Here is a 27,213-nt window from a genome sequence, read left to right on the forward strand (position 1 = left end):
ATGTATTAGAAATCGATCGTTTCCCTTATTTCAAGTTTTCTCTTGCACAAGCTCTACATTATGCTTATAGTGTGGGAAATATCTCTCTTGAAGCCTACAAGATTTTCTTTGATTGTTTCTAGCTTTCGAAGCATCACAATGCTCTGTCTTTTTTACTTCTTTACTGGGTTTTCCTCCCTTTGAGGTTCTCAGCCATGGACAGTTATGATTGCTGCACTATGTCAGCAAGCTACCACTTCTGCCTTTGGTCATTGGCATTGTGTTTGGCAAGATGGTCGGCCAGATTCGTAGTTGCTCGGGGACCTCTAGTTTGTTCTTTGCTTGGAAAACCGTTACGGATCATCTTTCCTAGCATGACAGACAACAAACGGATGGGGATTCGTTGCGCTTGGAAAGCATTCACTGGAGTAGGGCATTCTCTCTTACTCTTGTTGACCAGTCGCCTTGCCATGCATACTTTCTTGTCGAGGCATAATCTTGGTGGGTGATGTGGTGGATTCATCTGGGAATATGCTTCCTTCTTCTCAAGCAGCTGCACGCTTTGGGTTGGGTGCACATTATCGTCAGATTTGGAGTGCACTTGAGCATATGCTGGCTGTTTTCCTCCCTGTTTCGCCACTGGCCAGTGAATGGCGTATGCTAGATTGGACTTGATGGGACACTCCACTCGATGCCATTTCTGCCCGCAACATTTATCCTTCTCTTCCGCATGAGTTTTAGCTGGCTGATTTTTATAATGCGCTGTAGTCTTTGTATAAATCTGACGTATGGTGGAGAAAGGCTCTTATTGCAATTTGGAAATGCCACTTGCCTCTTAGGGAGCGTCTGTTTCTTTTGGGTTGTTTGTTGGGAGTTTCTGGCCATTGAAACTCTCCTTTTTCGCGTCGCATCAGGTCTTTGCGTTGTGTCAGATGTTCTGACGGTGATGAGATTGTCAGACATTTGCTTTGGGATTGTCGCTTCACTAGGTCTTTCCTTGACCGCATGTCTGCCTATTTGTGCCTGCAATTTCCCTCGGCGGTCTTCCACAAGGGATTCTGGGTTTTTGGCATTCTCGCCACCTCCCCCTCCCTTCAGCAATTTGCAATCTTCTTCACATGGGTCAGATTTTGGTCGCTATGATCTTTGTGGTGCCAACGCAATTTTCACATGTTCCATCAGCAGGAGGCATACCCTTTTCCTTTATTCATGATTTCGCTTAGGCAATCATTACATTTCGCATTTGATGTTGGAGACATATCCTTGGACATCTTACAACTCTTTAATGTTTGCTTTTAGAGCTTTTCCATCTCGGAACACTACTATGTTCTTCCCTTTGTATCTGATCTTTCTAGTGGGTTTTTCCTCGTTTTGAGATTTCCCACCTGTAAATTAATCAAAACAGATTTACAAAAAAAAAGTGTATGTGTGTGTGTGTGTGTGTCACTTGCCTTTGAAGGAGCGATTGTTTCTCTGGCGATGCTTGCTTGGAGTTCTCCCAGTGGGCTCTTTTCTTAGTGCATGTCACATGTGCTCCTTTCGTTGTGTTTGTTGCTTGGCTGGGGAAGAGAATGTTAGTCACCTCCTCTGGGATTGCTGCATTACTAGAGGATTTCTACGCCTTATACCAGCTGGTATGTGGCTCCGATTCCCCTCTATGGTTTTCCACAATTGGTTTTGGGCTTTGGGCATTCTCCCGCCTCCCTTACAACGATTTCCAGTTTCTTTATGTCGGTCAGATTTTGGGCTTATTGGACCCTGTGGCGTCAACGCAACAGCTGCATGTTCTCTTGCTTTGATGCTGATCCCTTTCAGTTTTTCAAGATTTCCCTTGGGCAATCTTTACACTTTGCTTGAGAAGTTGGTGATATCACTTCAGACATACATCAGCTTTCCTATGAATGCTTTTAGCCCTTTTTCACAGATGAACACTTTTGTGTTCGCGCTTTTGTATATGATCCTTTCTATGGGTTTTCCTCGCTTTGACGTTTCCCACTTGGAAATTGATCCCAAAGATTTACAAAAAAGAAAAAGTGGTGTGTGTGTGTTTAGACATCACTTGCTTGGATTGGCTGTGGGCCTCAAAGTTAATTTTCGCAAATTTAAGTTATTGCTTTTGAATGAGTATGATTGGCATAAGCCTTTATGGCCGGGGGAGATTGTTCCTCCGCATGTCATAGTCTGCCATTTGGGTTATCCGTTGGCGTGGAATGTATCGGCTGCGCATAGATTGGATTGGGTGCTTTAACGTTTGCATTCTAAGTTGCATTATTGGAAACTGTACACTTGGCCACTACATGTACGCCTCAGGATTGTCTAGTGCATTCTCATGGCCTATGTGCAATTTTTCTTATTCTTGTTACCTTGGTCTTGATTGCGTTTGCACTGTGCAGTCCCTTATGTCCACTTCATTTCACAAAAAAGGTCTCCGACTTTGTCTCTGGACAAGTTGTGCTCTCCTAGGCTCCTTGGTGGGTTGAGCATTTTGGGTTTGCGCACTCAAGTTCTGACTCGGAAAGCTATGTTGTTACCAATCTTGGTTTAATAGCAGCAGCCCTGGACACCTATGGTGTCACATATGTGTGAACATATTGTTATGCCATCATTTGGTCATTGGTAGCCGACATATTGGGAGGTTATTGTTGGGCAGCTTCAAGCCTCAAGGACACATTCCAGGATGCCCCTTTACTTCTTCTCTCATTGTGGACTCGAAGGTTGTCACCTTGCATATGCAATGGCATGGTCGCCAACACTTTCTTGGCAATTCCCTTCGTTTGGAGAGTTTGCATTGGAGCAAGGCTTCCTCCTCAACTTTGGCTTAGCGGTCTCCTCGCTAGGCCTATTTTCTTTTGCAAAAAGGAATATGCCAGGTACAGTAGGTGTTGGATGATACTGGGCATGTTCTTTCTTTCCCTGATGCTGCATCTCGATTCGCTTGGGGCATCATTCCTCTTCTCTCTGGCGGGAGATTCAGAGGATGCTTGATGATTTTTCCCTTGGTCCTCCTTTGAATGTGGCCTCACGTTTTTTTGATTGGAAGCTTGCTGACTTGAGGCTAGACTGCATTTCTGCTGCCAATGTATATGCTTTATTACACTCTGATGTATGGATTGTCCGGCATGGTAATCAGCTATGGTCCCTCTCCAAATCAGCCTTGTGGTGGAAGCGAACCTTGGCTAGTATCTGGTAGAATCAGCTACCTTTGAAGGAACATATTTTTTTGTGGCGTATCTTGGTGGGAGTTTTACCTGTTGGTAGCTTGTTGCCTGCTTGGCATATTGCACCTGCTCGTTGTCTCAGATGTCATGATGCTGACAAGACTGCCGTACTTATTGTGGGACTGTCGCTGCTCCCGGTCCTTCATTTGGTAGGTGTCGGCTGCTCTTCCGTTGCATTTTCCCTCTGCTACTTTCCACTGACAGTTTTTGCTTTTTGGGGAGCTTTGGTCTCTGTAGTCTCAGTTTAGTCTTTTTTGGCTGGGTCAGATTTTGGGTCCTGTGGACCATTTGGCACCATCACAACTCCTTGATGTTTCAAGGCATTGCTATTAAGGAGTTTCCCTACTTCAAATTTTCGCTGGGTCAAGTGTTGCATTTTGCCTATGATGCTGGGGACATCACTCTTGATGCTTTTAGGATTTATTTTGACTGTTTTTAGCCCTTGGAGCTCCATGCTGCTCCACTTCTTGTATCTTCCTGCTTGGTGGGTTTTCCTTGCTTTGAGGTTTCCCACTTGTAGTTTGAATCAACAAGATTTTTTAAAAAAAAGTTTGTGTTTAGACGATCTCAAGTGGCAGGATAAACTTGAAAAATGGTAAGATCCACATAAATAACAAGGAGTAAGTTGCATCCTTAAAAATGCCTTGGAAAAATGAATGATTGTGCTACTTTACTCCTGATGTGTATTGATCCGCTAGCATGGAAAGCTTGCTTCTTTAATTTATTATACTCTTGCTTAATCTTGCCCCTATGCCTATCGCATTTCTCAAGGATCAGCTTAAGCTTTGTTCTTTAACTTAGTATCCTTTATCTTGTTTGCAATTAATGTGTATATCAGGAGCTATTCTTACTTTTAGCTTCAAATGTTGCAGCATAATCAATTCTTTAGTCATGCTCTTGAAATTTGGTCGTTGTTCTGAGAGACTCTAGTTTTCAGAGGCATATGCACACGAGCAGACTATAAGAGTACAAAAGATTGCTCAGCAACATGATGGTTCAGGCTTTTTGTATTTTGATACAACTGAGGAAAAAGAGAACCTTTGGAAGGTATTTGTCTGATTTGTCTCTTTTTAAGACTCTTGGTTGTGGTTGTTATGGCTCTGTGGCTACTTCTACAGATGAGAAAGGAAGCGCTATGGGCATGTTTGGCAGCAGCACCTGATGCAGAAGCAATGTCCACTGTAAGAATGCCCTGATTTCCGTCAGAAATGGATAGCCTGTTATCATTATAGCAATTTTCTGTTTTTGAAGATGGGAACAATTGCTCCTTATTTCAAGCCCTTTTGAGCTCTGTTTGCTCACGTACCAGTGTTAAGCAGTTAAATCAGGTCTAATCAGATGCCCTCGCTATCGTGCAGGATGTGTGTGTGCCGTTAACTAGACTTGCAGACTGTATAACTAAATCTAAGGAAGTTCTTGATGCCTCACCACTTATGTGGTAATGCCATTCTCTGATTGCCTTCTTTGTAAGAACTGCTTTCTTTGGTACATCTTACTTGACTCCGCATTTGGTGCAGTGCCATCGTATCGCATGCAGGAGATGGGAATTTTCACACTGTTATTTTATTTGACCCTTTAAATGAGGAGCAGGCAAATGAAGCTAACCGTCTCAATGACTTCATGGTGCACACAGCGCTGTCTATGGAAGGTAAGCCATCAGGTTACTCTATTGTGCTAATGGTCATGCGTACATACTTTTGTTTCTTGTATATATGAGTTAGGGAGCTGATGTTTGGCATAAAACACAAATGTAATCATAGGCCTGCATTGGCTTGAAATACGGGGTTCCATTGCCTTGCCATGTGAGGGGCTATAGTGCTGTTGGCAGTGATCAAGCTATGAGAGTTTCCTTACAAATGGATGTACTTATAGGCATTATGTTGATTATGCACCTACTGGTGCAAGATGTTTCGATACTGATTTTCCCTGTTTTGCAAGAAAAAGATCCTTCCATCAGGTGAGAAAACCGCCCAATGGTTTACAACCTGCCCCTGCTAGTGAGGGCTACATCAAAATGTGGGGAGACTCTCCCAATGAAAAGGTAAGATATGTACAATGTTGGCTGAATCAGGATATGGGAGGAGGAAACAACCACACTGGTGGGTGGTGCTGCCATCTAGGTGCCCCATGAACTATGATGAAAAAGGGCCCCTTGATCGCCAAAGTTGTAGGAAGGCCTTGCGGCGCTCCCACGTGTGGTTAGAGCTGCCCCTTGAGTGTATGGATCAGCTCCAGCCAGATGTCACATATGGGTTTTACCGGTGGGATGGGTCAAGCCTCAAAGATGTGGAAGCATCGGGCTCTCCAGATAAACCACCGTGTCACGCTACAAATGAGCTCCCAAGAACATTCTCTATCTCTGGTCCAGTCCTGAGGTACAAGCTCTGTGGTGGGCTGGAGTGTATGTAGGCCGGGCCTCTTGCATCACAATCATCCTGCTGACTGAAGCCATCTCAAGTGCTGGGCCCGTGAGAGTGGACCAAGGTGCAACACCCCAAGTGTACTTGCTAGCTGTAGAAAGTGCAGGCAGTCGAAGAATGCCAAGCCAAACGTGGATGGTCGCAGGCGGCACATACCATAGAGTGGCCACTGTGTACCAACCAACTCCAAACTGCAGTAGCTTAGCTCAATGAGCTACTAGCCACTGAAACATGGTGACTCTCCTTGGCTGTATGCTGTCCCACAAGCGCCCCCAAAAATCTGCCAAGAACTCGGTCGTGAGATCCTCCTCCTGTCAATGATCCGTTGCAGCAAGACGAGCCTCTCTCTACGTTATGAGTATGTGATGTCTTAGTCGTGTTGTGTACTGAAAGAAGGGGGTCCCAAGGTGATCAGCTGGAGTAAAAGGATCCCTCTAAAGCCACTCCCCCGGGTCCCACTACACTCACACCAGAGGGCGGCTTTCCCAAGCCCATAAGCGCAAGTGTCCTGACTCAAGAGCTGACAGATCTATTACACAAGTCTTCCCACTAATGCCCACAACTCAGATCCACTGAAAGCAACACTTGGCCACCTCTAGTACCCTGTAGTGACTTTGTGGAGGTGACCCTCTCTTTGAACCTCAAAGAACATGCAATAGCGTGTCTGAGCAAGTCCTAACTGCAATGAGGACCTTGAGTCAAGTGAAAGCCCCCATCAAGCAAGGAGCGAGAGGGGTGCCACTTTGTTGGTATAGCCTCTTGAATATTCTGACACATGCTTTACATCCCCCTCATGTATTGCAGCTGAAGGCTCTGAGTCTCCTCAAGAAGTGTTGTAAACGGCAGCCAGTTCCCAAAAGTGTGGGTTGGACCCTCTGTCATGGTACCTGAAGAGACACGAGGTTGACTACCAACCCTGTGACCTCGCTGTGCTGACCAAAGGGCTCCATGTAAATTGCTGCCTCAAGTGTTCCTTAATGCAAGTGGACTGGTGTTGCTCAAGGCCACTCTGCAATTGCTCAATGCCACTCCACAACTGATCCCAAGACCGAAGGAGACTCAAAGCAAAACGGTCCTCCCATCTCTTGCTCAGGCCCACTCTCTGCAACTCTGTGAAAATGTGCAAGTGGAAAGGCTCCATGGGTTGCCTGTTTGTGGGATCAGGTCATGAATTCGATGAAGCAATAGGTCCTTTCAAGGCTCCTTCCGTGGAAGAATCCCTCTAATAATGAGCTTCCCAAAGAGGGCTCTACTCTACGGTGGTGGGTTGATGATCCCCAACTTCCAGTCTCAAGTTTATTTGTGAAGTTCCTCTATGTCATAAAGTTTAAAGGAGTAAAGATTCAAGTGAAAGCTAAAGTCTACGCCCTACGGGCCGGTTTTAGTTAATGAGAGAAAGTCGATGCTGCAGCAGTAGCCAACTTCGCAATCTTCGAGGCTGCGGCTTGGATGGGGAGTAATCTGCATTTGAACAACCTCGAGACAGGGGTGCCTAAAGTGTCTAACTCATGCCCAAAATGAGTGTGCAGTCTGTAGGGCTAGATCCTCTGTCCAGGTTTCCTCATGTATATATACATAGCAAGGCGTCCTCTGGGTGTATACAAAAAAGTAAACCACAATGTATCTTCAACCTGTTGCACCAAGTGGTGTCATGGAGAACTTGGCCAATGTCCATAGGTTCTGTATCAAGTCTATCACTCCCAAGTCTTCTGTATGGTGAGAGAACTCAAGAGCCTACACATGGAGCTTGTCCCATAGGGTCTGTATCTAGCCTGTCACTCCCAAGTCTCTTGTGTCGTGAGAGAACTCAAGAGCCCGGACATGGAGCCAATCTAGCACTGTATGCATAATCCTCTTTGTGTGCTCCTTGCCACACAATGGAAAAGAGAAACCAACCGTCTTGGCCAAGGCCTTTGCACCTTTGGCTGCCAGAAAAAGAACTTGTATTCCGAAACAAGTTGCCTCGAGGTCAAGAGATGGGTCACGAAGAACTTGTGTAAAGTCGTAGTTGAAGAAGTCGCATCATTGGCGAATGTCGAAGCTAGTCAGCAGGCGAGGGTGTAACAAACTGCTGATGTGTCAAAGCCTAAAGAAGGGAGCCAACTTACAGATGCCGATCGAGGGGCTTAAACCCTAAGAAGAACAAGTAACAGAAGAAGAAGTCCTACCAACTTATGGGGACCCCGTCCGATGGGGCCCCAAGTGACAAAGGATTAAAATAAAGTAGGACCTCCACACACGCAAAAACTGATGATGTGGCAGATTTTCGAAAATTGCGATGGCAGGATGACATGCCAAGTTATACGAAATTCCGCGTTTTGCGTTGGCTGATGACGTGGCGGACTGTACGGATTTTCGAAAATTACGTTGGCAATTTTCTAACTTTGCTTTTGGACCAAATGCTTTTGAGTTTGAAGGCTTTTCACTGTAATTGCTTTTGAGGCCAAGGTCCTTTAAATATGAGGTTAGGGCTCATTCTTTGGCATGCTTCTTGGAGAAGGTGCAGAGTCTGGAGTACCGGCTTGTACTGGGTTGATGTAATATATAGAAGGGAAAATTACCAAAATACCCCTCTAATTTGAGGAAATTCCCAAAATACCCCTCAAATTTCAAAAATTTCCAAAATACCCTTGTATCTATTTTGGTTGGAATGTTCAAGATTTTCTAATCTTCATTTGTTTTTGACAATTGAGATTCGTTTTTGAGTGCTCAGCATGTAATTTGTCACCATTTACAATCGCAAAAAAAGCAATTATGTCTAAAAATAATGAAGCAATTCATCTCCAAAGCCTACGTAACCAACTCAAATTGTAGTTTTAGCATCTTGTACGATAAACAATCACTCTTCTTGTGAAGACCTACAGAAAAATTTATTTTTCTAGAAATTAAGTCTCCCAACCAGGGGTATTTTGGGAATTTTTGAAATTTGAAGGGTATTTTGGGAATTTTCTCAAATAAAAGGGGTATTTTGATAATTTCCCCTATATAGAAATATTGAAAGAGGCACCAAGTTTTGGGGCCAATACTCTCTGGGTGGAATTCCGCCACTCCGTGTCGCGTGTCGTCTCTCTCTCTCTCTCTCTCTCCGCCACTCCGTGTCGCGTGTCGTCTCTCTCTCTCTCTCTCTCTCTCTCTCTCTCTCTCTCTCTCTCTCTCTCTCTCTCTCTCTCTCTCTCGGGCCACTAACCAGAACTCCCGGCAACAACGAACAAATTCTCGAGAGTCTCGTGAAAACCAACCTCAACGACGTCGTCTGACACAACGTCAACGAGACGCCTTGTTACAAGAAGGCCGATGCTTCGAATGTTTCCAAATAGGGCATACGTTCAATACATGTCCTGAGCGAGCCTCGACCACCTCAATGCAACCTTCTACTCCCACGATAGACAAATCTCTGCTGCGGCCACCTCCAGCCAAGAAGGCTAGACTTGCTTTTGGATCAGTACCCGATATTTATGGTATATACCTCGAGAGTTTAATGAATTATGCAGAGCTTATGGAAAAGTCAACGGCTTGAAGGCCCTTATTTTCTTTGACCCCGGAGCTATGGAGAACTTCATCCATCCAGAAATCTTGAAGCAGATGCACTTTGATTATGATGCAGAGGGTGGAGAAATTAAAGCTGAGCTAGCCACGGGGCAAACTCAGAAAGTGGTATTGTTCATTGGTGCACTTCCAGTGACTATACAAGATTATCATGGAAAAGCCGATTTCCACATTATGAAGTCGGGCAATTGCGACGTTCTGTTGGGCATGCCGTGGCACGACAAGAATGATGCAACTCTCCAGGTCTGGAATTGAACCATCACCGTGATGCAGAAGGGCAAGCCCGTTGTCCTCAAAGTTCGGTTGTCCGAACAAAATCCTGGATGACCTCTCTAGTTGTTTTCTAGTTAGATACTTTTGAACATTGCTTGAGAAAGTATTGTTTGAACTTTGTTTGAAATGGATGCTATCTGTTTTAAACTTGTCTTGGTGCCGATTTGAAATGTTTGACTCTGGTTTTAATACTGGTTTCAATGATTGATAATTTTTACTCCCGAGTGGAGAAGTGAGAAATATTGTTTTGGTATTGTTTGAACCTCGGAACGACACAGGCAGATGCTTCGGGAGCGTTTCGTTGTATGCTAGAAAACCTTGGAACAACGCAGGCCTATGCCTGGGGAGCGTTTGGTTGTATGCTTGAACCTCCGAGCAACGTAGATTGCGGTCTAGGGAGCGTTTGGTTGTACAGTCCTCTGAGCTCATGGCCCGGATCTTTTTAGGTTATTTGCGGGGGGAGTGACGAGGTAGTCGTTGAGTAGCTTCATACCGTAGACCGTTTGTCTCGGGGGAGTGCTCAGCGGCGCTGTTTGTTGTGTCTTGTAACATTCATATGTGAGCATTTGTGTTGCATTGTGATGTGTCAATTATTGATTATTCCTAATTTGATGAGATTGCCTGGGTATGTAATTTTAGTGCATCAAGACACTCGTGGAAGATCAGTACGGTCTGGGTGTGATAGCTAATTTTACTACGCCGGAATATCAAGAGTTCCAGTCTGGAGGAAAGGAGAAGCTAACTCCTTGATTAAAAGAGCAAAAAGGAGAAGCTAACTCCTTGATCAAAGCAGTCGAAAGGAGAAGCTAACTCCTTGATCAAAAGAGCAAAAAGGAGAAGCTAACTCCTTAATAAAAAGAGCAAACTAATTGTCCCACGGAATGATCCTCAGAAAAATTTTGAGCTAACTTGAGTTGTTTTGCAGATATGCTGTAATCGCGGACGATTACTCTCTTTCAAGTAGGGGAGATGTAACAAACTGCTGACGTGTCAAAGCCTAAAGAAGGGAGCCAACTTACAAATGCCGGCTGAAGGGCCTAAACCCTAAGAAGAAAAAAAACAGAGAAGTCCTACCAACGTATGGGGACCCCGTCCGTTGGGGGCCCAAGTGACATAAAGGATTAAAATAATGCAGGACCTGCACACGCAAAAACTGATGACGTGGCAGATTTTCGAAAATTTCATCGGCAAGATGACGTAGCAAGCTGTATGGAATTCCTCTCTCTTTGGTACTAGCATGATAAAAGCTTGGGGATGCAAAGTTGTTGTGCATACCTTGCATAGGAGGTGTTGTCAGCAAAGGTGGCATCTGGTTCTGATGGCTACAGGGTGATACCATGTTGGATGCAGATGCTAGCCCTTGTTGGAGAGAAGGACCTAGACTTTGTTGTATTTTCCGTGATCCCTTGATATAGTAGCAATCCTTGTCTTCATACCCAGACTTTTCGCAGAAGTGGCAATAAGCCCGAAGGGGACAGTCCTGTGGAGGATGTCCTAGAGAGCGACACGAGCTGCACCATACCATAGCTTTATTCTCCTGCTGAGATCGAAGCTATTCTAGCTCTCTTTTGATTTGATCCAAAGTCTCAAGATGTGGTGGTTTCTCCTGTCTAAGAGAGATTGATTTCTCTTCTTGAAGAGCGCGTTGTAGTTTTAGGGCTTAAAGTTCTCTACGCAAAGAAGTCAATGGATCAACAAGACTTTCTGAAAACACAGTGGGAGTCTCTGTGTGAGGGGAGTTGGTGAACAGCTATCTTCTTACTTGATTTCATGAGAGAGTTTGACTTCCCTCTCTCATACGTCACGGTAAACATAGAGAGAGAGAGAGAGAGAGAGTTTTAACGTCGTAGGAAACTATCTCAAGAGACCTTAAAGATCTATCTGACAAGGAGAGCTGAACTCAGGACTTGTTATTCAAGAGGGAAATCACATTACCAATCCATCACACTTGGGTGATGGAAAGGTTATACCATTTTCCTCTTTTTATTAGCACGCGCACACACACATACACCCGAGAAGACGAGAAATTTAACGTCATAGGAAACTATCCCAAGAGACCTTAAAGATCTATCCGACGAGGAGAGTTGAACTCGGGACCTGTTATTTCAAACTTATTGGGGAGAGAGAAATGAAATGAAATGAAATGTAATGTTATATTAACGTCTTCAAAAGGCCAAAGTGACCTATGAGACCAGAAAGTTACAATGCGGTGTATCTAATACAAAGTCAAATTAACAAAATAAATTAAACTAGGATAACAAAATATAAATACTGTGGAGTCCTAGCTAAGCTGATAGGTGTGAAAGGTGAAAGGCGTGACATGTGTGAACTAAGCAGTACAATGTGTAGACAAAATGGGAGGAAGTAGAGATCCATCTTCATGTGCACTCTGGACACGAAAAAGTATGGCTCGAATCCTTTGCTGTAGCCTCCTTCCAAACTGTGTAGCTCCTCTTCTCCATTGGGGTCGTCTAGATCTCCCTAGCTCCAATGCTCGATCTATGAGAATGCCAGTAGTGCGGGCACCCCTCTCCACTCTTGGCTGCTCCTCTGTCTGTTCTTCTGGGTCTACATTATCTAGTGTAAAGAAATCTTTGATCTGTCTCTGGGGTTGTCTCTCTTCAGCTCTCCTCAGTAAAGTTTCTCTATGCGTGTGTAACTCAAGTAGATATAGCCCAAGACATCTCTGATCCTCATAACTTATGAGGATCCCTAGATAGCGGCCCAAAACCTTCTCTGAATAGATAATGAAAACGTCCTCGTATCTCATAGTACACTGTGCAATGATATATGTAATGTACCTCTGTCTCTGGCTCTAGATGGCACAAGCGGCATATCCTGCTATCTGTTGGTGTCCCTCTGAATCTGCCAATCTCAATCTCGAGCTGATGTGAGGACGTGCGTCTCTGGCCAATGGCACAACCCAAACCATGAGAAAGATGCGTGTCCATATAGCTAGGTCGAATCACAAACCCATCCCCCGTGAGGTGGAGAAGATGCTCTCTAAAGCAAGCCATCTTTGTGCCCAACTCCTGTATCGGCTCTATCCATGTCCTCCTCGTGTCCAGCTGGATTAGATCCTGACGAATGAGACTATTAATCTCTACCTGCGTCAGAGACCTCAAGGGTGCTGGTAGAGAGTATTGAAAAGGAGGCAACCTCTCCATGGTCAAACGATGTGTTTGAAACCATGATGCCATCTGTGCATACCAGCATGATGTATCCCCATTAAGAGCTAATTGTCTCGAGGACTCTAGAGCCACCCTGGCATATCTGTCTCTGGTAGTATCCCACAGACTGTGTACAAAGGAGACTGATCTGGTAAGCGCCTCAATCTCCATAGGGGGTGCAACTAATTCCGCTCGAATGATATCATGCGGTAAAGAAGCCTTGGCTCTAATCAGTCGAGAGATCATAGATACGAGGGGCTTCTCCATACGCCTCCAACCATCGTGGCCTACAGAAGGTCCCCAAACCTGCACCCCATATAACATAGTAGAGGCAACCAAAGTATCAAAGAGCCATATCTTTGTCCTAGGTTCCTGGAACTGAACCTGCGAACGCATCCTCTCCATTCCTCCCACAGCTCTTCTCAAAGAAAATCTTGGCCCAGTAAAGACTACCCCCAGGTCAGTGCATGCATCTGTATACTCCACAATCTCCTGACCATATTGGAAAGTAGGTACTGATCTCCTGACCCATTGCGGTGTGGTGTTAAACACCATAACCTTGGTTTTACCTAGGTTTACACACAATCCATTATCTGCGAAACTGCGTAGTGCATCCAAACGTCGTTGCATACCTTCTGGTGAGTCAGATATCAACACAATATCATCAGCATATAGCAACAATTGGATCCACGTACCTGCCAGCTGGGCACCCCTGTCATCCTATCTGTCCATGTAATCAGACACCTCATCAACATACATACCAAATAGAGTAGGAGACAATGGGCAGCCCTGTTTCACTCCAATAGTAGAGTGAACTAAATCAGACACCCCTTCTGGAGTGCGTACATGTCCCATCACTGATCTGTACAAAGCCATAATTCCCCAAATCACCTCTATGGGCACCTCCATCTCCTGTAGTCTGCGCATCAATTGAGCTCTTGGTACCGTGTCAAATGCTTTGCGAAAATCCACAAAGCTACAAAAGATCCGTCTCCCATGTGCTCTGTCCTCCTCAATGATGGCCCTGAGTGTCAGAATATGATCAAGAGTGAAGAAACCCCTCCTGAAGCTGGCCTGGCCCTTTGCTCGTACACCCTCACCCTCTGCCCAATTACTCAAGTGTTGCTCCAGAATAGATGCATACAACCGTGCCAATGTGTGTCCAACCATAATAGTGCGGTAGTTCCCAGGCTCTGTAGGGTCACCAGCCTTGAAGATGGGCACAATATTAGACAACCTGCAAGTCTCAGGTAATCCCTCACACATGGCACGATTGAACAACACTGCGAGAACCTCCATCAGCATATCCCTGGCATGTATAAAGTGCTCCGCTACTAGACCGTCATGATCATATGCCCTCTCGGTCCTCATCCTATCGATGGCCCTTTGTACCATCTCCGATGGAAAGAAAGTGCTCGTGGGCAAGGCTTGGTAGGGTCTGGAAGGGGTTCCTGTCCAAGAACCGTATGTAATGATGTCGCATATTGGCCCCACACATAAGTTGAAGTAATCACTGGGGGAGGGGAGTGCTCATGGAAGAGTCGCCATGCCTCTCCTGAGTCCCTACTCAAGAACATCTGATATAAGTCTCGCTTCATCTGAGCTAGGGAAGCTCGCTTCTTCGGTCGCACAAGGCGTCGGAAAGCAATCCGAGACTGTCTGTAAGTGATGACTCCCAAAAGAAGATCCCTCGGAAGCTGGGCTCTCATATCTCTGCATTCTTCATCATACCAACTATTCTAGGGCATGCTCCCAGAATGTCGTCTCTTGCCCGGCTGAGTGTGTGGGTATGCCACTAATGCATCCCCATGCAGTGTCTCAGTCAGTAGAGTGGTGCACTCCTCCACTGAGAGGCCTGTACCATTTGTGCCAGCTGTGCCTTCCAATAGACGGTCCCAGATCTCCTTTGTATAAACGAAATCAGTCTTAGGTGTAAATGTATAGCGGTTGTGTGACCTGCCTCCTGTGAATTGCTACTCCTCCTGAACCTCTACTGCCATTCTCAGATCTCGCATTTGTCCTGTGAGCTGTCTCCCATCTGTATCCCACCAAATGTGACATCACCTATCCAGGGGCTTGATGAGTCTTTGAGAAGAAGACAATATCCTTGTCTTTGAAACGTCCAACCTCATAGATCCATTACAATTCCAGGTAGCCATCTTCAGTGTGGTCGCATAGGCCTCGCATCGTCATGCAGTGCGCCGCTCTAAAATCACCACCCGTCCATCTCTGTAGAAGGCCATCTATCTCTTCTCCCTTGCCGATGTAATCTCTGGCATTACCTCTCTCATATGTGCGAGCTGTGAGAGAGTCAGGTCATCACCGAGGAAAATACCTGTCTTTTTGAGAGTAGGCCTCTTCCTCAAGAATTCCTTCTTCTCTTCCAACAAGGGGAAGCGTAATATGAGGGCTCTCCCCTTTGAAGACTCTCCCATGCCATCACTTTTCTTATCTACCCTCCATGCCTTTGTGTGCAAAGGCTTCTCCATCCCCATCATGGATGTAAGGTTTGTGACCTCTTTCTCCACATTGTTTATGTCCTTGAGACCAATCACTCTCACATGCAGGGCTCACATCCGCCTTCTTTGTTCCTCTTCGAGGGTCATGTTGATAAGCGCCGGTGTACAAGGAGTTTCTTGACCTTTCCCTTTCTTGGCGACCTCAATCCATTTTTCGGCTTCGTCCGCCTTTTTCTGTGTCCTTGTTATCATCTCCGCCCATGAAGATGTCTTTGCCACACTCAGTTTCTCTTCCTCTGTGATCATCCTTACTTGTTCCTTGATTTCCTTGATTTCATCTATTATCGAGGGCTGAAATTCGCCTTCATCTAGTCCACTGCTTACTCTATCAGCAAGCTCCTGTTTAAGGGCTAAGACTTCTTTTTTGAGTGTCCGTATCTCGTCGTTTGGGTTCTCCTATTTGAGGGCTGAGACTTCTTCTTTGAGTGTCTGTATTCCTACGTTAAGGCTCTGTTTCTCCTTCTTCCATTGTGCACCTTCATTGAAGACCATCTGAAGGAGGTTGGCCTTCTCCTTCCACCATCCTTCCATCTTTGTTTTCCACTCCTTCATTTCCCTCTCCATTTGCGCCATCCGCTTGTTCGTGAGCATGAAAGTTGCCTTTGTTCGCGACTTGCAAACAGGTGAGACATTGCCGGCTTCCATATCTTGTGCAAGGGAGATTGCTTCCATGTTTTGTCGTTCAAGAGATGTATCGGGCTCACTTACCATTTCGCACACAGAATGTCCCACTGAATCCTACACATATGATATCGCTTATGATGCCCAGCTGAGCTACGCGTATGATGTCTTCCCAGCTACATGTAGGATGCCTGACCTCCTTTGTGAGACAGAGAGAGAGAGAGAGAGAGAGAGAGAATTCAATTTGTAAAGCTCCTCTTCACCGTCGTGAAGCTCCTCTTCGCAATTCTTTGCTTGAAGTCGCCTTTAAATGTCAATGAGAATGGTTGCCGTTGTGAAGCTTTGAATGGCTTGCTCATGGGAATTAGCTCCTAATAGGGCTTGGAGCCGAACAATAAATTTACCACTCGAGTGCACACTTCTTATGAATGCCCTCTATGAAGGAGCCAAGTTGTGGGGATGAGTGTGTGAACGGCCTCTGTACATAGTTTTAAATTGAAAGCAAATCTTTTTATTGAGGTCAATCTGCAGACCTGCGTAGGTAGGGCTGACTTGGGTTCGAACACAGATCTGCAAATGATGATGAGGCAGCCTCCGGTAGGAGAGGGGTGAGCCGTGGTGTTGTCAAGGCTGCGTGGCAAGTGGGGGCCGTGAGCAGGTGAGCTGAATCTGGCTGCACTAGTGAGAGGCGGGGGCTGAAGCTGGCTGTGCAGGCGAGAGCACGGAGTACCAATGGCGAGAGAGAGAGAGAGAGAGAGAGAGAGAGAGAGAGAGAGAGAGAGAGAGAGAGAGAGAGAGAGAGAGAGAGAAATGAAATAAAATGAAATGTTATATTAACGTCTTCAAAAGGCCAAAGTGACCTATGAGACCAGAAAGTTACAATGCGGTGTATCTAATACAAAGTCAGATTAACAAAATAAATTAAACTAGGATAACAAAATATAAATACTACGGGATCCTAAACTAAGCAGTACAATGTGAAGACAATATGGGAGGGGAGTAGAGATCCATCTTCATCTGCACTCTGGACGACGAAAGAGTATGGCTTGAATCTTTTGCCATAGCCTCCTTCGAAATTGTGTAGCTCCTCTCCTCCCTCGAGGTCGTCTAGATCTCCCTAGCTCCAATGCTCAGTCTATGAGAATGCCAGTAGTGCGGGTAGACCTCTCCATCGTCGTTGGTTGCTCCTCTGTCTGTTCTTCTGGTTGTACAATATCTAGTGTAAAGAAATCTGTGATCTGTCTCTGGGGATGTCTCTCTTCTCCTCTCCTCAGTAAGGTTTCTCTATGCTTGTGTAACTCAAGTAGATAAAGCCCAAGACATCTTTGATCCTCATAACTCATGACCCTAGATAGAGGCCCAAAACCTTCTCTGAATAGACAGTGAAAACGGCCTCGTATCTCATAGTACACTGTGCAATGACATATGTAATGTACTTCTGTCTCTGGCTCTAGATGGCATAACCGGCATATTCTGTTATTTGTTGGTGTCCCTCTGAATCTGGTAGTCTCAATCTCGAGTTGATGTGAGGACGTGCGTATCTGGCCGATGGCACAATGCAAACCATGCGAAAGATGCGTGTCCATATAGCTAGGTCGAATTACAAACCCATCCCCCGTGAGGTGGAGAAGATGCTCTCTATAGAAAGCCATCTTTGTGCCCAACTCTTGTAACGTCTCTATCCATGTCCTCCTCGTGTCCAACTGGATCAAATCCTGACGGATGAGTCTATTAATCTCTACCCGTGTCAGAGACCTCAAGGGTGCCTGAAGAGAGTATTGAAAAGGAGGCAACTTGTCCATGGTGAAACCATGTGTCTGAAACCATGATGTCATCTGAGCATACCAGCATGATGTATCCTCGTTAAGAGCTAATTGTGTAACTCAAGTAGATAAAGCCCAAGACATCTTTGATCCTCATAACTCATGACCCTAGATAGAGGCCCAAAACCTTCATTGAATAGACAGTGAAATGGAATCGTATCTCATAGTACACTGTGCAATGACATGTGTAATGTACTCCTATCTCTGGCTCTAGATGGCATAAGCGGCATATTCTGCTATCTGCTGGTGTCCCTCTGAATCTGCCAGTCTCAATCTCGAGCTAATGTGAGGACGTGCGTATCTGGCCTCCATCGTCGTTGGTTGCTCCTCTGTCTGTTCTTCTGGTTGTACAATATCTAGTGTAAAGAAATCTGTGATCTGTCTTTGGGGATGTCTCTCTTCTCCTCTCCTCAGTAAGGTTTCTCTATGCTTGTGTAACTCAAGTAGATAAAGCCCAAGACATCTTTGATCCTCATAACTCATGACCCTAGATAGAGGCCCAAAACCTTCTCTGAATAGACAGTGAAAACGGCCTCGTATCTCATAGTACACTGTGCAATGACATATGTAATGTACTTCTGTCTCTGGCTCTAGATGGCATAACCGGCATATTCTGTTATTTGTTGGTGTCCCTCTGAATCTGGTAGTCTCAATCTCGAGCTGATGTGAGGACGTGCATATCTGGCCAATGGCACAACGCAAACCATGCGAAAGATGCGTGTCCATATAGCTAGGTCGAATTACAAACCCATCCCCCGTGAGGTGGAGAAGATGCTCTCTATAGAAAGCCATCTTTGTGCCCAACTCTTGTAACGTCTCTATCCATGTCCTCCTCGTGTCCAACTGGATCAAATCCTGACGGATGAGTCTATTAATCTCTACCCGTGTCAGAGACCTCAAGGGTGCCTGAAGAGAGTATTGAAAAGGAGGCAACTTGTCCATGGTGAAACCATGTGTCTGAAACCATGATGTCATCTGAGCATACCAGCATGATGTATCCTCGTTAAGAGCTAATTGTGTAACTCAAGTAGATAAAGCCCAAGACATCTTTGATCCTCATAACTCATGACCCTAGATAGAGGCCCAAAACCTTCTTTGAATAGACAGTGAAATGGAATCGTATCTCATAGTACACTGTGCAATGACATGTGTAATGTACTTCTATCTCTGGCTCTAGATGGCATAAGCGGCATATTCTACTATCTGCTGGTGTCCCTCTGAATCTGCCAGTCTCAATCTCGAGCTAATGTGAGGACGTGCGTATCTGGCCAATGGCACAACGCAAACCATGCGAAAGATGCGTGTCCATATAGCTAGGTCGAATCAGAAACCCATCCCCCGTGAGGTGGAGAAGATGCTCTCTATAGAAAGCGAATTTTTGTGCCCAACTCTTGTAACGGCTCTATCCATGTCCTCCTCGTGTCCAGCTGGATCAGATCCTGACGGATGAGTCTACTAATCTCTACCCGTGTCAGAGACCTCAAGGGTGCCTGTAGAGAGTATTGAAAAGGAGGCAACTTGTCCATGGTGAAACCATGTGTCTGAAACCATGATGCCATCTGTTTATACCAGCCTTATGTATCCCCATTAAGAGCTAATTGTCTGGAGGACTCTGGAGCCACCCTGGAATATCTGTCTCTGGTAGTATCCCACAGACTGTGTACAAAGGAGACTGATCTTGTGAGCGCCTCAATCTCCATAGGGGGGGCAGCTAATTCCGCTCGAATGATATCATGCGGTACAGAAACCTTGGCTCTAATCAGCCGAGAAATCATAGATATTAGGGGCTTCTCCATACGCCTCCACCCATCCTGGCCTATAGAAGGTCCCCAAACCTACGCCCCATATAATATAGTAGAGGCAACCAAAGTATCAAAGAGCCATAACTTTGTCCTAGGTTCCTGGAACTAAACCTGTGAACACATCCGCTCCATTCCTCCCAGAGCCGCACCAGCTCTAGTTAGTCTAGTCTCTGCTGCTCTTCTCAAGGAAAATCTCGGCCCAGTAAAGACTACCCCCAGCTAAGTGTATCTTTACTACCCCCAGCTAAGTGTATGCATCTGTATACTCCACAATCTCCTGACCATACTTGAAAGTGGGTACTGATCTCCTGATCCATTGCGGTGTGGTGCTAAACACCATAACCTTGGTTTTACCTAGGTTAACACACAATCCGCTATCCTCTGCAAAATTGCGTAGTGCATCCAACTGTCGTTGCATACCTTCTGGTGAGTCAGATATCAACACAATATCATCAGCATATAGCAACAATGGGATCCACGTCCCTGCCAGCTGTGCACCTCTATCACCCTCTCTATCGATGTAATCAGACACCTCATGAACATACATACCAAATAGAGTAGGAGACAATGGGCAGCCTTGTTTCACTCCAATGGTAGAGTGAACTAAATCAGATACCCCTTCTGGAGTGCGTACCCGTCCCATCACTGATCTGTACAAAGGCATAATCCCCCAAATCACCTCTATGGGCACCCCCATCTCCTGTAGTCTGCGCATCAATCAAGCTCTTGGTACCATGTCAAATGCTTTACGAAAGTCCACAAAGCTACAATATATTCGTCTCCCATGTGCTCTGCCCTCCTCAATGATGGCCCTGAGTGTGAAGAGTGAAGAAACCCCTCCTGAAGCTGGCTTGACCCTTTGCTCGTACCCCCTCGCCCTCTGCTCAATTACTCAAGTGTTGCTCCAGGATAGATGCATACAACCGCGCCAATGTGTGTCCAACCATGATAGTGCGGTCATAGTTACATGGGACGGCGGGTCGGGGTCGGGAACGGGGTCGGGCGGCAAAAGTCAGGAAACGGGGACGGGGTCGGAACGGCAAAAAAAAAAAAGAGAGTTTTTTTGGCATTTTTTGACCTACACACATGCCACACACATAGAGCATCACTTTGACCATAAATTTACACTAAATAGACCAAAGAACACGAGTCATATAGGTTGAAATGTGCTAATAAAACATCGATGATCAATGGATACAAAATGAGAAGTGCATGCCACAAGGGCTCAAGAGTCAAAAAGCCTAAAGGACTTAGGACAAGCCTGAGGCCTCAAGGATAACAAAAAGTACAAAGGGCTATGTAGTAGGTAGAGTCGTAGACTCAAGAGTCCTGACTCGAGAGTCGAGTGATCAATGATCATCAAACTCAAGAAGTGCTCGCCTGCTGAATCTTCACATCGTCGTCGTAGTCGAGGTCGTCAGCAACGTATGAGGGCTCCGGCTCGGGAGGCTCGCATTGAGCCTCGAAATCCTCCTCTAGCTCCTCCAAAAGAGTATCGGCCATAGATGGATTCTCTTGTGCCATCTCCCACTCAGTGAAAGGATCTGCCTTGTGTGTGATGCTCCATGCAAGCATGCGCAAGTTAGCGCTCACAAACACCAAATCATTGGCCCTCTGAACGCCAAGGCGATTCCTCTTCTTAGAGGCAATGTGGCTGTACACACTCCATAGTTGCTCTAAGCAACTAGTGGTACATGCTTGGCTAAGGACACGAACAGCCAAGCGCCGCAAATGTGGGCCATCTCCTCCATAGTCCTCCCACCACAAAACCGAGCCAATCTTTTTGCGATCAAGCTGTGCATCTACACATCCATAGGAGCCCTTCTTTTGCCTGTAGTTGAGTAGCTCGTCTCTAATCTTGCGCCTAATGTCACTGCTAGGCTCAAGGCGCTCCAATGCAAGCCGCCATCCTTTGCTCACCTCCTTGTCGGTCTCTTGACGCCTTCCTTGAAACTCAGGGTCAAGCACATAAGCTGTCGCATGAAGTGGAGAGTAGTATCCATTCCACCTCGACTCACACAAGCCATGAATCTCCGCATACTGAACAGGGTCAGGCACAAGCTTCTCAAGTGCCTCTATCATCCGATCCATGGCTTCGTAGACTTTGCCAATGCATGGCTGCAAGCCATCCACCACTCGAAGTAGGTGTAGAATAGGCTTGACCATGGCGTCAAGAGTCTTCACCTCCTCCCACCAAGCGGCGTCGTCGGCCCATTCTCGGCATTTCAATCCTACTGTTGATGTAGACTCCGGCATGGCCTTGAACTCATCACTGAGAAAGAGGCCCCTTAAGGCTCCGCCACATGTAGACAAGCGGCCTAGCATAAGCCAATTGAATGCAAATCTTGTCTCTGAATATTTGAGCAAAGACAATTGGCTCCTCTTTGAGAATTCATGGCGCACTTTTCTATGGTTGAGCACAAACGAGACAATTCGAGAGGCGTCACCAATGGTGGGTGAAATCCATGACAAGTTCCCTATGTCCTTGAGGAGGTTATTGAGGCGATGCGCCATGCAAAATGTGACATGGATGTTGGGATACATGCCCTCAATGATAGCTCCGGCTGCCCTATTTGACGCCTCTCCATCTGCAACCATACAAAGGACATTCTCCGGGCCGGTGATCTCTATGGTGCTTGTCCACTCCGCAGCAAGCATCTCGGCGGCCTTGCCACTATCGGATGCATCATGTGACTCCACAAAGTACATCTCCCCCCGAGAGTAGGCCACCACCCCGTGGATGGACCGCTTGCGGGTGTCGCTCCATCCATCTACAAGAAGAGAGACGCCATTGGTCTCCCACAAATCCTTTGTTGCTTGGGCCGCTTGCTCCACGACAAGCTTCTCTTTGTCAAGAAGGGTGGTGTGAAGCCTCTCCGATGAAGGTGGCACATAAGAGGAGCCATATTCCCCTATTTTCGTAACCATGGTTCGAAAGTATGGAGACCTATCCACACAAAATAGAGCATGTTGCGTTAGTATGGAGAGTCGAGAAATTATAACCCATTATGAATACAAAATGGAAGATTGCAATGTGCATATGCCAAGGGAAACTCACCGCGAAGCATGGAAGGCAATGTGGTCGTGGAAGAAGAATCGGGCAACCGACCTATCTACCTCTGCCTCCAATTTAGGATTCCAATTTTCGTTGAGAGTGGTTTGGCGATGCGGAAGGGAAGAGGACGGTGTAGATCCATGGCTCTTGAAGGTTCGAGAGATGTCGTCAAGGTTCGCTTCCCTTTGCTCTCGCGGTGTCACCGTGGCGGAGGGATCAACGGCAACAAAACGGCCCCTCTTGGCCGCTTCCGCAACCTCATACACCGTGAGTTTCTCAAGAAGATCCAACCTCTTCTCGTGAGCTACATGAGGGCAAAACTTCACCTCGTGACCGGGTTCATGAAGAAGATGGGCTCGCACTTTGTTTGAACCACCCGATCTCTTGTATGGACATAGCTTGCACGTCCATGGTCTTGCACCGCCACCTTTGCCACGCGAGCTAAAGTCGACTTCATCCCACCACGACCAGGTTTTCACGGCGGGCCTCCTTCGAGAAGAAGCAGCTTGAGAAGTGGAGTTGGCTTGAGATGACATGATGGTGGAGAGACTCGAGAGAGTAGAGCTTAGAAGTTAGAAGGGTTAGAGGAGAGCTTGTGTGGAGAGAGAGTAAAGGAGAGCTTCAAAGTGGGTAGAAGAGGGAGAGGAGAGCTTCAAAGTTCAAACTTGAGCCTTGAGCTTGAGGGAAATGGAATGAGCTTGAGCCTTGAGCTTGAGGGAAATGGAATGAGCATTGAGCATTGAGACTATGAGTATTAAGAGGCCCAAGGGAGCCTTTTATAGCCTCCCAAGGGCCAAGGCCTAAAAAATATGGCAGTTGGGGCTGCACAGAGCCGTTGCAAACTGTCAAAAACGGTCACTTTTTTGAATCCGACCCCAGCCGACCCCTGCCGTCCCCGTCCGGTCCATCCGACCCCGGTCCGGTCCCGGCCGTCCCCGGTCCGTCCCCCCTGCGACCCGCCCGTCCGGCCCGTTTTCCGTTCGTCCCTCGGCGTTCCCAGCCGTTCCCGGCCCGGTTACGGCCGTTCCCCGGCCCTAGGGCCTGTCCCCCCGTCCCCTGTAACTATGAGTGCGGTAGTTCCCAGGCTCTGTAGGGTCACCAGCCTTGAAGATGGGCACAATATTAGACAATCTCCAAGTCTCAGGTAATCCCTCAGACATGGCACGATTGAACAACACTGCGAGAACCTCCATCAGCATATCCCTGGCATGTGTAAAGTGCTCCGATACTAGACCGTCATGATCATATGCCTTCCCGGTCTTCATTCTGTCAATGACCCTTTGTACCATCTCAGGTGTAAAGAAAGTGCTCGTAGCTGGGCAAGGCTTGGTAGGGTCTGGAAGGGGTTCTTGTCCAGGAACCGTATATAATGATGTCGCATATTGGCCCCACACCTGAGGTGAAGTAATCACTGGGGGAGGGGAGTGCTCATGGAAGAGACGCCATGCCTCTCCTGAGTCCCTACTCAAGAACATCTGATACAAGTCTCGCTCCATTTGGGCTAGGTAAGCTTGCTTCTTCTGTCGCACAAGGCGTCGGAAAGCAATCCGAGACTGTCTGTAAGTGATGACTCCCAAAAGAAGATCCCTCGGAAGCTAGTCTCTCATCTCTCTGCATTCTTCATCATACCAACTATTCTGGGGCATGCTCCCAGAATGTCGTCTCTTGCCCGGCTGAGTGTGTGGGTATGCCACTGATGCAGCCCCGTGCAATGTCTCAGTCAGTAGCGTGGTGCACTCCTCCACTGAGAGGCCTGTACCATTTGTGCCAGCTGTGCCTTCCAATAGACGGTGCCAGATCTCCTTTGAATAAACGAAATCAATCTCTGGAGTAAATGTATAGCGGGTGTGTGACTTGTCTCCTGGTGTCTGGGTTGTAGTATACTGAATTTAACGGATAGTGTCAAGAGAGCATGGTCTACTGCTATGCCCACTGGCCTGGCTCCGATTGTGAAATCCTGAATGCAGGGGATAAAGCTCGGTTGTGTCATAACATAATCCACTGGACTGGCCCCATGTCTATGTGGAAAGCATGTGAAACCGGCTGCTCCAGGAAATCGCTGTAAGCCATTAAGTATGGCTAATCCATGTGTAGTCGTCATTTCCATGAGGTATCTCCCATCTCCCATACAATGTGAAGACAATATGGGAGGGGAGTAGAGAGAGAGAGAGAGAGAGAGAGAGAGAGAGAGAGAGAGAGAGAGAGAGAGAGAAAATCGTAACAGGTACATGCACTGGCGAGCATGGAGTTGGTACAGGAAAGATGAAGGTAATATCAGAGGGTTTTAGCAAAGTGATGCATGCTTTTGCAAAGGAGTGAATTACCTGTAATTGAATTTATGCATGGCTATTTTATTCCTTGCAATGCAAAAAAGTAGGGAAATGGTATAATGTTATATTGACCTCTGCAGTACATGGAAAAGGAGCTGGGATATGAGACATTGAAGACCATGAAGAAACTGAAGCATGCACTTGATCCAAACAACATTATGAATCCTGGAAAGATAATACCTTCACATGTATGTATGTGACAAAAAGCTCGGAGATAGAAACAAAAGGTGAGGCTAAAGAAACCTCGAGACAGATTTTAAAACAAAATAATTCATGTGTACACTCAATGCGCGAGTCTATTTGCGGTAGATAGCTGCACTCGATGAGTGAAGATTGGGTCATCAATCCAAAGATTCCACTGAAACACCACTCAGTACCTACTAACACAATTTCTATGAGAAAAAATTTGAAAGTAACTGCACGCATATAGATATGCATATAGGCCGGTCCTCAGTAGAGCTCCAGCCAGCCCTCATGTATTTTTAGGTCTTGTATACAGAATACCACACATCCATGCACAATTTCCAGCATGCTACGTCGGGAAGGTTTTTGTAGCTGCTCTTTTTTGTTTTATCTTTATGACATGATGATATCGATATCTTTTACATGGTTTTGTCTCATAGGCCAGTTTTCTTTGGCCACTAGAGGATGCTAGTAAAATCTCTCTTTCTATGTGTCTCTTTTTTCCCAATGTGGAATCATGTTGGGTTAGCAAAAATTGTATACATTGTTGAACGACCAATGAAATGACTGTGCGAAAGATCCAAGAAGGGTCATGTATAATTAAAAGGTTTGTTAGCATTAGACATTTCACATTGACTTGCCTATCTTGCGGGATTAGCAACAATGTAGCCAGCATAGGAAAAGAGGATAGACAACCATGAAGTTACTTCCGAAGTCCTTAATACCCGTGACGGATATGCTATTACTTTATAAAGATAGAGAAGATAGGTATGTTGTGGTAATATGGCATCAAAGTGGCAAACAATACCTAGCCAAGGCATATGGTCAAACAGGTGGTGAAGGTGTTCTTTACTAGACCAAAGTAATAATTCGAAAAGTGGCAAGCACCTCTGATTGTAGAGAAGGTGTTGCCTCTCTACAAGGTGGCTTCCAATCAAAATGACTTTAAAACCTTTCCCAAGCACCTAGCATGTGAGGAAAGAGGATTGGTTACATTTGAATGGTCGAGTACAATTCACGATATGCTACTATGGTGCCTTTACTATAGTCTTGCCTTGTGGGAGACTTGTCTGTCAAAGCAATACAAGACATGGATTCATGGTGTGAACATGCTTCTCTCTCCCATTCTTTTCGGTACCAACTACACTCACCATTCATATGCCTCTTACATAATGAGAGAACATGTATCTCTAGTAGATATACATGTGAAATTATGTCTATAAAAAATGTTCTATTGAATAACACACTTCATGTCTATTCTTGAGGATAATTTTATTCAACAACCAGGATATATGGATGCATATATGGTACATCATGTAGTTAGGCAATTGTGAGCTTAGGGTCTCATCTTATATACTAGAGATTGAGGTTGGTAGAGCAGCACTGATTGACAAGAATCTAAGGACATGCAACATGTGTGGAGTTGGGTTGGAGAGTGAGGCACACTATGTATGCACTCGTCCAACATAGGAGAGAATGTGGTCGATATACAATAACCCACACTTCGAGCGGTATTCGAATCCACAATAGAGAAGTGATTTTCCTCCACTCATCCCCATACAAAGGTAGGGCAACAATCTCAATTCATGGATTTCTTTTAGAAGGTTTCCCAAATGCCATCCACTAGTGAGATTCAAACACTATAGTAGGTAGAGATTGTTTGAGCTCTATATGCGCAAGAATACTAGGATACCATGTCCAAAGGATAGATCACAAAGCCATCTAAGAGGTTTGAGTATGATATGAGCATACTAGATAAGAGCAAGATCGAGTAGGCCTTCTTAGAACCGACTTTAACGTTGTAGGGTCTCTTTACTTCCTACCCATCTATGCATGTCATTGCATCCCCAGGTTGTACCAAATGGAGCTACCCAGTCCTTTGCATATCATAGTTGTATTGCCCTATGCGTATCATTCCAGGTCTATTAAAGTTAGAGGTTCATTCCCATCATCCCTCCTACGCATGTACATACATGATCGTATCAGCCTTTTATTTTGTAGTAGGTTTATTTTTGGCACTTCTAATTTATTTTGAAGACCCAAACGACACACGCATGTACACCCTTTTGTCTCAGAGGTCAAGTTTGTCCCCTTTCTTCTTTCAACTACCACTCCTTGCAAAACCATGCCTCAGCTTTCACGTCGACGGATCTACATCAAGGCACGAAAGAGATTTGGTATATTTTGTGATCTTAAGCTTGCAAATGACAAGTATATAGCAACAACACATGTATAAAGTATTTACATTTGAATTCAAAAGTTCTCTCCCCTTAA

The 27,213-nt window shown here is 45.8% G+C and overlaps 1 protein-coding gene across 2 annotated transcripts in view; it reads left to right on the top strand.

Moving 5' to 3' along the window:
* LOC147449251 (D-lactate dehydrogenase [cytochrome], mitochondrial-like) overlaps window positions 1-25,361 on the top strand; it is a 154,309-nt gene extending 128,948 nt beyond the window's left edge. For both annotated transcript variants that reach the window (XM_086521766.1, XM_086521767.1), the window contains 6 exons: window positions 4,135-4,244; window positions 4,316-4,378; window positions 4,556-4,635; window positions 4,715-4,845; window positions 24,651-24,694; window positions 24,837-25,361. In XM_086521766.1, coding sequence (XP_086377892.1) covers window positions 4,135-4,244; window positions 4,316-4,378; window positions 4,556-4,635; window positions 4,715-4,845; window positions 24,651-24,694; window positions 24,837-24,956 — 548 coding nt within the window. In that variant the 3' untranslated portion in view covers window positions 24,957-25,361. The remainder of the gene's footprint in view (window positions 1-4,134; window positions 4,245-4,315; window positions 4,379-4,555; window positions 4,636-4,714; window positions 4,846-24,650; window positions 24,695-24,836) is intronic.
* The last annotated feature ends 1,852 nt before the right edge of the window (window positions 25,362-27,213 follow it).

The sequence above is a fragment of the Adiantum capillus-veneris genome, chromosome 10 (genome assembly GCF_014529385.1).
Source record: "Adiantum capillus-veneris isolate H3 chromosome 10, ASM1452938v2, whole genome shotgun sequence".
Classification (NCBI taxonomy): Eukaryota; Viridiplantae; Streptophyta; class Polypodiopsida; order Polypodiales; family Pteridaceae; genus Adiantum; species Adiantum capillus-veneris.